Here is a 12,642-nt window from a genome sequence, read left to right on the forward strand (position 1 = left end):
TCAGTGCACAAAGACTGATTTATCATGTTGCATGTTAAACACTAAAGAGTATGGCCTTTCAACCCGCGGGACTGAGGGCTGGGGGGGGGCTGAGACGGGCATCGTGGATGTTCAAGGTTGTTGTTGTTGTTGTTTTTATTTTTATATTTAAATTATATTTAAATTTTCATTTTTATATTTAAATATTAAAATCCTCCACGTTGTTTCCTCGTCGAAACACCACAAGACCACATTTTATTTGTGTGTTTTTTTCTTTGAGACTCATGAACAACAGCCAGATCCTCCTTAGGAATAATAGCTGATGATCCATGAGATACGCAGTGTTTATGAAACCTTTGACAAGTGATTGCGGGATTTATTCGAAAGGCCGAACTTCCGGTTATAACCGGAAGTTGTTACCGGCGTTGTCACAGGCGTCTTGATGGTTTTCCTCATGGACGGATAAACACAAAGTAGCATCCCAAATCATCATTCAGCTAAACTCGGAAATATCAACCTATCGTCTTAGTGGAAATTCAAAAGTAGGCAACTACATGTGAATGTAATTACGTATTTCATTGGGCACAATCGAGATGTCTGGCAGTAATTCGCCACCACAATAGACAGTTTGGTTTCACTATCCGAGCACAGGCTGACACGGTTTGCGTGTTTCTGCTCTCGTTTCGGATAAATTAGCTAAACCGTTGCTGTTGACGAGGTGCTTCGTACATAATACCGTTTATATTAACGGTTAATAACTGTACCGTTTTCTAATGTCGTCGTTTGTTTTTATCAGGTGACATGACTTTCCTCAGGAGGTGGTTCACGGACGTGGACCTCTTCGCGGAGCGCGGTGACACCGACGCGGGGACTTTGTCCCAGGCCATCCGGGCCGCGGCGGCGGCGGCGGGGTCGGACACTGAGGCGGACGGCGGCGTGCTCTTCGGCCAGCTACAGGGCACCGTCGTCGGCCTCAGATATTACACCGGTCTGGTGAGCATCGCCTCCAGCAGCTCCAGCACCGGTGCACTGTTTGCAAGGAGGACACCTGACAAAGACACTTTTATTTTCATTATTTAAAAGGGAAATTTTGTTGCATCGCCCCATTTAAGAATAGTCGGTCCACAAACACAAAGAAAAAAAATGTAAAAAAATTACCTGCTGTGGGGAAATTAAATACCAACTTTAGCACCGGCACAATCACTGGACTTCAAATAATCTTTGTTGAAAGGAACATTAAACTTTAGATGAATCCCAAGAAACCCTCATGGCAGTTTCAACACATCACTTTACCTGCTTTGGTATCAAAAATCACACCCTTGATAATTCTATCAAGTCTGTCGGACTAGTAAAGTATAGCGGTGAAACGTTCTGATAAAATTGTTTGAATTCCTGCTTCAATTTAGATACTGAATTTTGCACCGAAGTTCTCACTATCAAAAAACAAATAGCTGATATATGATACAATACAATATGTATGTGTTCTAATGCAACTCAACTCATTAGCCTGGAGAAGTTATTTGTTTTTAGTTTACCCTATTTGTGACAAGAAGGAAAGTCTTTTGCGATAACGCCAATAGTCACATTGGTTTTTTTTTTTTTTTTACATTAATCATGATCATCTCTTGTTGTGCGAAATGAGTGATATTTGTCAAAATTGCACTTGATTGGTGAAATTCTTCCGACCTCTCTTGGGATTACCCAACAAATACCAAGATACATCACTGGTCTTTTCTCACCAGGTGAACAAAGGGGAAATGGTGGGTTTAGTTCGAGAGCCCAACAATCCATACGACCGCAATGCCGTGATGGTTGCCAACATTTATGGCAGCCAGGTGGGACATATCAAGCGGGAGCTGGCTGCTGCTATGGCCCACGTCATGGACAATCAGTTGGCCAAGGTGGAAGGGTGAGACCGTCAGCAGATTTTTAACGTCTCTATTGATAGATTTAACTACACATATTAAGGAAATATCAGCCTACAATCAGACCAAGCACAGATCGACCAGTGGACCGCGACGCAACAGAAAAAAACTTCATTAACTCAAACTGGCTTCTTTGTCTATTTTTTAATTGAAAAAAATTAATTGAGTGTGTCTCAACGTGCATGAGGAATATTTTTATTCACTTTTAGTCTCTTAAGTAAAACCATTTCTTAATTGATGAAACGTATCATTTAAAGTATATGAGCAATTTAATTTTTTTTTCTTTTTCAGTATAGGCTACAACTGCACAACATACTTCTTAAGTTGGAGTAAAATTTGCCAAAAGCTCTCACAACTGCAGTGTGTTGATGAATGTGGACATCTTTAGTTGAAATTTGTGTGTGTATCTGGGGTCATGTCTCACTGCTGTGTCAGGGTGGTGCATTCAGGGACCAGAAACACATTCACCATGCCGGTTATACTGTCCTTCTGGGGAAGAGAGGAGAATAAAAATGCTGTGATTCAAGCCATGGCACAGCGTGGATTCAAACTCACTGCTGGTGGAATCAAACCCACAGGTACACAAACATTTTCACTTGTTTTTCATCAATGCCCCTTGTCATGTGAAAATGTGTGTTTGGATTTTAGGTTCAACTCAGAAGTCATATAGTAGTACAGGAGGCAGGCCAGTGCCACATAAAAAAGGTGTTACGACTACACTGACTGCAATGGAGGTAAACTACCAATTTTTTCAGTTGTTATTATAGTATAAACCAAAATATGTTAGAGATCCACATTTACTTTGCAACAATTGCAGAGAGTATTTTCACATTGAACCAAGTCGGCTATATTTACTGTACACTTCATGACTTTTTTTTAATTCTCTCAGCTGAAGAATGCATTTGACAACCTGTTTGAGGGCTTGATGGAAGGTAAAGATGGTGAGAAAGAAGCAGCAGAGGTTGGTGTATTTTCCTGTCCTTTTAGGATGGTTACTTTTTGAAACAAATGTTTGCGGTGTATTGTAATTATTACAGCTTAGTTCATTTCATGTATTACATGGGGAAATGTTTCATGTTTTCATGGGGAAAAAGAATGGTCACAATAAATGGAAAGCATTTCAAGGAATAACTTTTCCCAGACTCCGATCATAAATCAAAGTGCAAACCTACAGGTTCAATTTAACACTATATCACCACTGGCTATTGGTGGCAACAATTCTATAAAAAAAAAAAATCACATAAAAAGTCTGCAAGAAATTCCCTTTTGTAAGGGAATGACTTGGGATCAAATGGGGAAACAAAATCTGAGCTGTATGCTGCATTTATTCTTTTGTATACTCTATAAACGGCTTCCTTCCCTTTGTGTGCAGTCTGTGGCGACCCCCCTCCTGCCGCACCAGAAACAGGCTTTATCCTGGATGTGTGCTCGAGAAAATAAATCTGGACTTCCACCCTTTTGGGAGAAGAGAGGTGAACTGTACTACAACACTGTCACCTGTTTCTCCGCCAAAGAAATACCAGAGAGGGTTTGTGGGGGGATCCTGGCTGATGATATGGGACTCGTGAGTAACATGTGGCCATACACATGCTCTAAATAGATTGTTAGGATGATGTGAATAATCACCAACAAAGTCTGTGTTTTATTGTATGCCTTGTCTCCCAAAATGAAATAAAGTAATATTTTAAATCTAAATTGTCCACATTGCTATGTGGCCCACTTGGGGCTGATATAAAGAAATACGTGTAATGTTAAATTAGATGAGAGTTGAATGTCACAGACACCAGAAATATTTACAAAAATCAACATTGAGATTTCCCTTTGACTTTGTTTGTTTGTTTTTTTTTTCCAGGGGAAAACTCTGACAACCATTGCTTTGATTCTAACCAACTTTCACAATGGAAAGGCATTGCCTGTAAAGGAATGTGTAAGTGTGGCCCTGCAATGACAATGAATACAAATATGAAAGACCAAGAGCAGATCACATCAATACCAAGCAGGCCATTGTTATCTAGGTGGTCTAATTTTTGCATTAACTTAGTCAATATGAAAGGCAAACAGATTCATCTATATATTTACAGGCCTCATTTAAACCTTATCCTGCAAATGCATTGATGCAGCTGAGCAGGGTCCGCTGTGAGTGACTTTTGTTGAACCATTTGAAATAACAGATCTTGTTTGTTGGTGCAGGAAGACTATTCGTCACCTGGAAAAGCCAAGGCTAAAGGGAAGATGAGTTCCAAACTAGAAGGTAACCCACAACATTCAACAGAGTCTGTACAGATCTGAATTATACCAATAAAGATTTAATACGTATAAACAGACTTGATTGAAAGGCAGCTGGGGGATGCAATGTCACTGTTTCAGGAAAATGCAGAGCAGATACTGGAGCAGCAGGAAGTACTTCCCTATGCTCAGACCTGTAAGTCTGATTTCAGTGAAATTTCATTCTTACCTCATTAGTTATTATAGGTAATGTGTTTTTGAGGCATTTGTTCATTTTAACTGATATTTTTCTCTCATTATTCTACACTAATGACCTAACGTCTTTGGAGGGATTAATTCACGCTTCTTAAACATAACATTGCATATGTCAATGCTCAGTCCGCAGGCGGAAGGGGAGACAGCAGGGGTTGTTGGAAGTGTTGACACCTCAGAGAAATGTAAGAACTCTTAACTGTCTCATATAACATCTTATTACTCTGCACTGAAAATGGTGTTTGCATTTTTGTGTTTTCACTTCACATGTTTTTCATTAATTTCACAGCGATATTATTTTACTTCTTTTTTTCTCCTGTAGGTACAAGTAAAAGAACAAAAAGTAAAGGAAAGTCCAATAAAGGTGAAATGTAACAGTTTGTGTTTGTGTCCATGAATTATGAGATTTTAATTGTCAAAATGTATACATAATTTTCTCATTGTCATCACGATAAATCTTTTTTAATTCACTTTTTTTTTGTAATTTGCTTATCACTTTTCTGATGTGTTTTATAATTGTGGTATAAGGCTATGTGTAAATTGGCAGCCGGTCACCTTTTTATCAGCAAAGTTGAAAAAAGACTGACATAAAAAAAACAAATGACTTAATATTTGGCAAGCAACATGTAAGTGTTAAAACAATGACCAGGAAAGTATCTGAAAAACAGAGAACAAACGTTCTAAAACTATTGAACTATTCTGTTTTAAAAGACAGATATGTGGCGTGCCAGTTTGCTTTTATTCATATGCTTGTTAAAAAGTGGAATTAAACCACTCCTCAATTTACTTTCTCATTAGATCTTTTTATCTACAATGTGTTATGCCTGACACATATTGGAATTGGGAATCTTATGATACTCATAAGGCTACCATGCTCAACATTGCTGAGCCATTGGACAAAAACTTTATTCAGTGAACTACTTTGGTGGTGCACATTATTGACCTTCTGATGAAAAAATCCTCTTTATTCTGGGTGAAATATGTGAAATGAGTATTGTATTTGCAATGCAGAGGCACCGATGTTGCTGGAGGATCTGGACTTTGCTGCAGCGCTGACTGGCCCGGCATCAAACACAAGTGGACCAAAGAAGAAGTCTGCCAAGAAGGCCTCTCCCAGTGAGTTTTACTAATATATGTTTATACTGTGGACATCATGTAGTTATTTAGAAATGTAGTAAGTTGTGGCATTTGTGTGTCCTGCAGATGTCGAATTGTGCGCCACTGAAAGTTCAGATGACCTGTCAACAAGAACAACTCTCATTGTCTGCCCGCTGTCTGTACTCAGCAACTGGCTGGTAGAGACACACAAAGACAAATTTTGTCCATCCCTCTACATGCACACTAAATATCTGCTAATCAATTAGTCATTAGGCATGAAAAACAAATTTGCCAAAATGTAGGAATATTTCTCGATTTACTTTAATTTTCACAAGTATGTGGTGTCTTAGTCAATGAAGTTGAAATATAAACATAAAGTCACATGCGACTCGAGCAAATCGATATCTTGAAGAAAAAGACAATTTGTCAAGAACTAAGCCACGTTTTTTAAAGAAAACTAGTATTTTGACAGTATAACAACCTGAAAATTATTGATTGACAGATGAAATTACAAACAAATTAGCTTACAATACCTTTTGACCCGGAACGTGTGTACGTATTTGTGATTGTCCAGGACCAGCTTGAACAGCACGTCCGACCTAACGTGAATCTAAATGTGTATCTGTACCATGGATCAGAGCGTAACAGAAGTAAGAAATTCCTGTCCTCTCAGGATGTGGTGATCACCACCTACAATGTCCTCTCAGCTGACTTTGGGGTGAGTGAAGGTGAATCCATGTACAGACTTAAGCTGTGCTAAGGTGTTGTGCAGAGCAAAAAAATGTACAAGAGAAATTTTATGTTCTTTTAGTTGTAAGAAAACCTCCAGCTGACATGATGTAATTTGATCCTTAAAAAAACTGCATATACAGATTGTTTAAACTTATAGTATTTGATTTGTGCCCCTTTCAGAATAGGAGTCCTTTGCATGGGATCAATTGGCTGAGAGTTGTCCTTGACGAAGGGCATGTCATAAGAAACCCCAATGCACAGATGAGTAAAGCTGTGCTTGATCTAAAGGCTCAGCGGCGCTGGATTCTGTCTGGTACACCTGCATTAAAACAGATACACACATATACAAGTATTACGTGTGGGTTGCAGTCATTTGAGTTAAGATTAATATTTGACATAATTTAGAAAGTGCTTGATTTTCATCACAATAGTTCTTTAAACCAATTTTTTACCACAAATGGACAACGTTATGCATATTTTTAGAAACAGAGCACATTGAAATACTCACATCTCATCTGATGTTTGAATGTGTTTTATATTTTTATACCTCACCTTCAGGCACTCCAATCCAGAACAGTGTGAAGGACCTGTGGATGCTGCTGGCGTTCCTGCGCTTGAAACCATTTGATGTGAAAGAGTGGTGGAACAGAGTGATTCTGAGGCCTGTGACACAAGGGGACAGGACAGGCTTGCAGTAAGTTGCCCTTCACAAACACTGCTGCCTTGTTGCAATTTCTGCACCAAGGGGCCCTGCTCACCACAACCTGAGTCTCTATCGTAAGTTGTATTCCACGTACCTGTACATTTTGGTAGAATAATTATACATGGATATTGAGGGAAAGTTATCTTTAACATGGGTTAAAACAATTTTGAATGCATGACAAGGATACAGGTCAAAACAGCACAGTTAAATGAAAAAAAAATCAAGTTACAGTTGATAAAAACAGAGAATCAATTAAACATTAAAAACGACACTGCAAAAAAACATGAAAACTAAAAATAACTTGTTACTGTTGTCGTCACGGTTTGCTGAAAGCATAGAGTTTTTTCGATATTATTCCTCTATGGTACTGCATTTACTTGGCGTAAAGAAAAACAAGGATAATTAAGAGACACATTGAATTTAAGATCTATCAGTAAATTTAGGTTACTGCGACTGTGGGCAGGAATCTTCAGACCCTGGTGAAGTGCATCACCCTCAGGAGGACTAAGAGCAGCGAAGTCAACGGCCGCCCCCTGGTGTGCCTGCCTGAGAAGACCGTCTGTGTGGAGCAGGTTGAGCTAAGTCAGTCTGAGAGGGAGGAGTATGAGCTGGCGCGCAATGAAGGAAGAAAGACAATCGGCAGGTTTGTGTGTCTGTGTACACAATTTTTGACACAGCACATAAGGGTGCCTTGATAAGGCGTATCACTACTGATGGATCTTTACTGTGGTTTTCTTTTGTTTTTGTTTTTATACTTTTTGTACGCTCGCAGGTATGTGGCTGAAGGGACTGTTTTGAAGAATTACGCTGACGTCCTGGTTATCCTGATGAAGCTCCGACAGCACTGCTGCCACCCTGATCTGCTGGCAAAGACCTCCTCAGATGCATGTAAGAATCTTCACGGGAGAAAATGAAACCTTTCAATCAAGAAGATTTTCCGAATGTTGCAGAAAATTAAGATAATGATGGTGTGATTATGTAAGCTTTTTCAGGAAGTTCAGAACTATGATACATATGTTGTCTCTTGGTTGGTTTGGGATATTGTACATAAACACTGCTGGTAAATGACTTGGACCTTTTAGATAAGAGGCCTTAGACATTCATACAGAGGCTTTTCACACTTATCTGGCTAACTTGACCTCTAAAAAGTACAATTGACAAACAATCATGGTCTATCTGCACTCATCCACTCAGTTCTGAGAGCAGGATCATGTCAGGGAACATTTTGTAAAGCATCTGTTTGTCTAGACAGCAGATGTGCTGTGTTCATCTGGGTGAAGAAAAATGTTAAGGGTGAAAAATCACTCACTCCCTTAAGATTTGACTAGACAAAATATGAAACACAACTGCCCAGCTCACCTGTGTCAGGAATAGCTAAACACTTAAAAAAACCCACATGAAATAATATTTTCTCAGTTCCTTTTCAGGCCTCAGCCTTGGAAATAACCCCACATGAAGCAAACAGGTCAATTCCATATTTCACAATTTAAATGCATGGTGAAGGAAAAGCATGAGGTGGAAAAAAATGGGTAAAATGCAATTAAAGTAGACTAGCTGCAGGTGTATCTGACAATAAGCTTGTAATATTATTTCACTCATACCTGCACCAATTGGAAAATATGCAAGATATTTCTTAAATACTGCTTCTATTGTCAGCTTTTTCTTCCTTCTAAAAGCTTAAAAAAAACCTCTGTGTACATTTGCAGGTTATTTTAATGCATATCCAGTCATGTCTCCTTTAATAGTAGGCTGAAAATCAGGAAACGAAAAGTTCTCAGACACTTTCAATAACAGATATAAGAATAGCGTGGAATGGTTTTGTAATTCTCAGTTAGCTTAAAAGTTAATCTTTAACGCAACTCTAAACCTGTCTTAATGTAGCCTTAAATCGTTAAATGTCGTTGTTGCGGATTATTTTGCCAGACTTTAAGGTTGTAAGCCTACTTTTGTTTGTGATGCTCAGTTCTGTGAAGGTTTTTTTATGCCGGAAGTCGTTTTATTCGTAAAATAAAACTTGTGTGGAAAAGAAGACTTACCAGACCTGTCTTCACCTTTTCTAACAGCAGGTGCCGCATCTACACCCGCCGAGCTACGAGAGCGCTTAATAGAGAAGCTGCGGCTGGTTTTAGCCAGCGGTTCCGATGAAGAATGTTCTGTGTGTCTGGACTCCATCCGTCTGCCAGTCATCACACACTGCGCCCACATTTATTGTCAGCCCTGCATCGCCCAGGTCATCGGCACCGAGCAGGTTTGTGTGTGTGTGTACTGTACTGTATGCTGCTTCCTGCAGGCACCAAATATTATTTAGATTTCTACTTACAATTTTGCTAAAAGTGAACGGATTCATATTTCTGTTTGATGCTGATGGTGATGCCCAGGAGTCATCGCGCTGTCCTCTCTGCCGAAGTGAGATAAAGATAAGCGAACTTGTGGAGTTTCCAGCAGAGGACGTTGAGGAGAACAGCACAAACCCTCAGGAGTGGAGAAGCAGTTCCAAGGTAGAATGTTGTATCATGTAATGTAAAAAGATTGGCAGGAGAACGTAGACTTGAGTTCTCTACTAATTATCAATTCTAACTGCAATAATTGTAATGGATTTTTTATCGAAATACAGATGTTTATGTTCGTTGAAAACTATCAATCCCAGTGTCTTTGGTTCACTCAAAAGTCTTCACTTTGTCTGCCTACTGACTCATAAGTCCCAACATGTGTGTGTATGTTTGTTTTTATGTGTGAACGCAGGTACAAGCACTGATGGGGAACTTGCTCAGACTGCGATGTGAAGATAGCAGCATCAAAAGTTTGATTGTCTCTCAGTTCACACGCTTCCTCACTATTCTGGAGACACCACTCAGGTGAAACACACGGGTAATCACACACACACAAGTATAGTCAATACCTGTGTGTGTGTGTGTGTGTGTGTGTGTGTGTGTGTGTGTGTGTGTGTGTGTCCAGATTATGCATTTTTGTCATCTAAACTAAAAAGTTCTCATGGTTTCAGTCAAACAGTTAAATTGAATTTTTACATAACTCCAGAAATGAGTGATTGGTTTCTCCATACCAATGTTTGGAAACATATTAACATGTTAATTATAAATTTAGTTATTCCTGAGATTATTTTTGGTCATCAGGAGTCCTACTTAGGTTATCTATTGGATTTTATAGTTAAATATAATGAAGTTATTTGCTGATAGTTTCTCCTCTGTCTTTCTTCATCAGGGAACATGGTTTCAGTTTTGTGCGTTTGGATGGCACCATGAGCCAAAACAAGCGAGCACAAGTCATTAAGCAGTTTCAAAGCTCTTCCACCAACAGCCCTGTCATCATGCTCCTGTCACTCAAAGCTGGAGGAGTGGGGTTAAACCTGACCGCAGCATCTCATGTCTATCTCATGGATCCTGTGAGTACTGATTCAGCCCAAGCACTCAACATTTGCACACAAATTTAATGTTTCCACAAGATTTTATATGCTTAGCTCTGAGCCACCTGCTCCTGCTCAACTGGATGTGGTCAGCTCATAGAACTTAGATAAAGGCTGTATTGCAGCCTGTATCCCTCCCAGTGTAATCACCAAAATTGCTGTTCTTTTAGTGGCATAGGCATTTATATGTTGTAGCTTTTTATGTTTTCATCAGACATTTATGCATTAAGGTGCAAAATCTCTTTATAAAACAACAAACAATGCTGTCATGATTGGGCAGTCCATCTTTTGCTACTGTGTATTGTGACATTGTCATCTGTCACGTTCTACTTCTGTGTCAGTGTGTTTACTTTCACTCAACTGTGCTATTGTGTTTCAGGCTTGGAACCCAGCCACTGAGGAGCAGTGTATAGATCGTTGTCATCGTCTGGGTCAAAAGAATAAAGTCTTTGTCACTAAGGTCAGAAAACATGGACTGAAAATGTGTCTGCGTTGCGCTGAATGAGTTATTGATCACGCGATGTCCCACCAACAACACACATAACACTACACTCTGACACAAATTCGGTGTCACCCAGATAAATCCCCTTTCCCGTGCTTAAAATTACCAATTTTATCACTCATATAAGGGAATGTTGATGAAAATGCATTAGACTGGACTGTCTTTTTTTGCGCTGCAGTTTATCGTGAAGGATTCAGTAGAGGAGAACATGGTCAAGATCCAGAAACAAAAGCAGGACTTAATGGAAAAGGCATTTGGCTCCACGAATGCAGACAGGAAAACATCCCGCATAGAAGACATCAAAGTCCTGCTTGAGCTTTAGGCAGCTCACCCTGTATCATTGGAGGATCACCTTCAGTGGCCAGACATCTGAAGTCGTGTCTTGCACTCTGCTCTTGTAATAATGTCTTTATTTTTCATGCAAGTTGATGTAAAAGACAGGGTTACTGATTTGTAGTTTGATCGTAAACACTCCAAAAGTGTTCTATGCATCCAGGCTGGATAAAGAGTGAAGACTCACATGTTACAGCAACTTTCTTGTCATACCTTTCAGATTTTTGGTACATTTTTCCATCCCCCAGATCAAGAAAACATAAGGTCATGTCTGCTGATGTTAAGGGGAAAAATATTAGTAACAAAAACATGGGCTTTACGGTTTATTATGTGTTACAGATTGACAAATGTTTTGAGACCGTGCACTTTTGTTTTTTTTAAATGTGTGACAACTGTCTTTGGAAGAAATGAATAAATATTATTCAGCCATTTAAGTCAGACTTCCCAACCCCCTGTGCTACCAAAAATGCCCCTGGGATCTTGAAAAGTATTTTCTTTAGACAACCTGACACCAATATCAAGGGTGGTACTAGTCATCATATTATGATTAAAAACATGTCTTATTTTTTTTCCATTAAGATGAGTATCATCAAAAATATAGTATTTTAAGGAAAAATCAAGCAGGAATATACAGGAATAGTCATTTTATGTGCCTTTTTTGTATGAAGAGGTGCAAAGATTTTAGTTTTCTTTTTTTTCAATTACATTTTTTCAATGCTTATTACAGTGTTTGATTAAAAAAACAATGCTTTTGCTGTATTGATTGTATTTTTCAGTTTTTTTTACAAACGTCACCAAACCCAGGTGTGTGATACTCGGGCCACAAGCTCAATCTGAAATGTCTGTGGAGCAGCGTTGATAAAGTAAAACGGTTTTTATATTTGGACATCCTTCAAATTAGATATAAGTGGCATCCACCAACAAATTGTGTCATAACATATGAATTCTGAAAGAGGTATTATGTTGTTATGTTCTGAGTCTTCAGTCGGGGCTCCAAATCATATTCTATTAACCAAATTCTATAACTATCAAACTTTTTTTACCTTCTAGCATACAGACTTAATTGCACATGTAAATATTTCACATAAACCTTAGAAGCTAAACTATCAATGAAACATTTACATGACTCCCTTTTTTGAACATTTTGTTTTTCTATGAAAAAACCCCTTTAAGCAGTCACCATAAGAGACAAAGGATTACAACACACATTCCGTCAACTTTAAGGGTAACATTCAAGACTTGCCAGCTAAAAAACACCAGTTTTGTTAATTCATATTTCACTGCAGAAATGAATTAACTAGATAATTTACATATTTTCTTTCAACTTTTTTTGTACCTTTAAAGGAATAAGAAACTTTTTTTTTCCCCATCGGCATCCAGCTCATGCACCATATTTCTTCCACCAATGTAATTAAAGTGGCTGCTGGTCTTGCTACAACAGCTTAAAGATTTAGACTTGTCAACTCCATTG

At 38.7% G+C, this 12,642-nt stretch overlaps 1 protein-coding gene across 1 annotated transcript; it reads left to right on the plus strand.

Annotated features, from left to right (window-relative positions):
* Positions 1 to 421: 421 nt before the first annotated feature.
* hltf (helicase-like transcription factor) lies at positions 422 to 11,930 on the plus strand. Its single transcript, XM_086156244.1, has 25 exons — positions 422 to 521; positions 776 to 972; positions 1,722 to 1,888; positions 2,340 to 2,482; positions 2,553 to 2,638; positions 2,794 to 2,865; positions 3,277 to 3,468; positions 3,757 to 3,831; positions 4,095 to 4,155; positions 4,272 to 4,326; positions 4,509 to 4,567; positions 4,705 to 4,746; positions 5,394 to 5,498; positions 5,586 to 5,677; positions 6,055 to 6,198; positions 6,393 to 6,525; positions 6,771 to 6,906; positions 7,379 to 7,558; positions 7,688 to 7,803; positions 8,979 to 9,163; positions 9,294 to 9,413; positions 9,658 to 9,770; positions 10,135 to 10,315; positions 10,716 to 10,796; positions 11,017 to 11,930. The coding sequence occupies exons 2-25, from the start codon at positions 781 to 783 to the stop codon at positions 11,158 to 11,160; spliced, it is 2,874 nt and encodes a 957-aa protein (XP_086012370.1). The 5' UTR covers positions 422 to 521; positions 776 to 780; the 3' UTR covers positions 11,161 to 11,930.
* The last annotated feature ends 712 nt before the right edge of the window (positions 11,931 to 12,642 follow it).

Source organism: Fistularia commersonii, chromosome 1 (assembly GCF_037954325.1).
Source record: "Fistularia commersonii isolate RoL2024-O1a breed Wild chromosome 1, RoL_Fcom_v1.0, whole genome shotgun sequence".
In the NCBI taxonomy this organism is placed as follows: domain Eukaryota; kingdom Metazoa; phylum Chordata; class Actinopteri; order Syngnathiformes; family Fistulariidae; genus Fistularia; species Fistularia commersonii.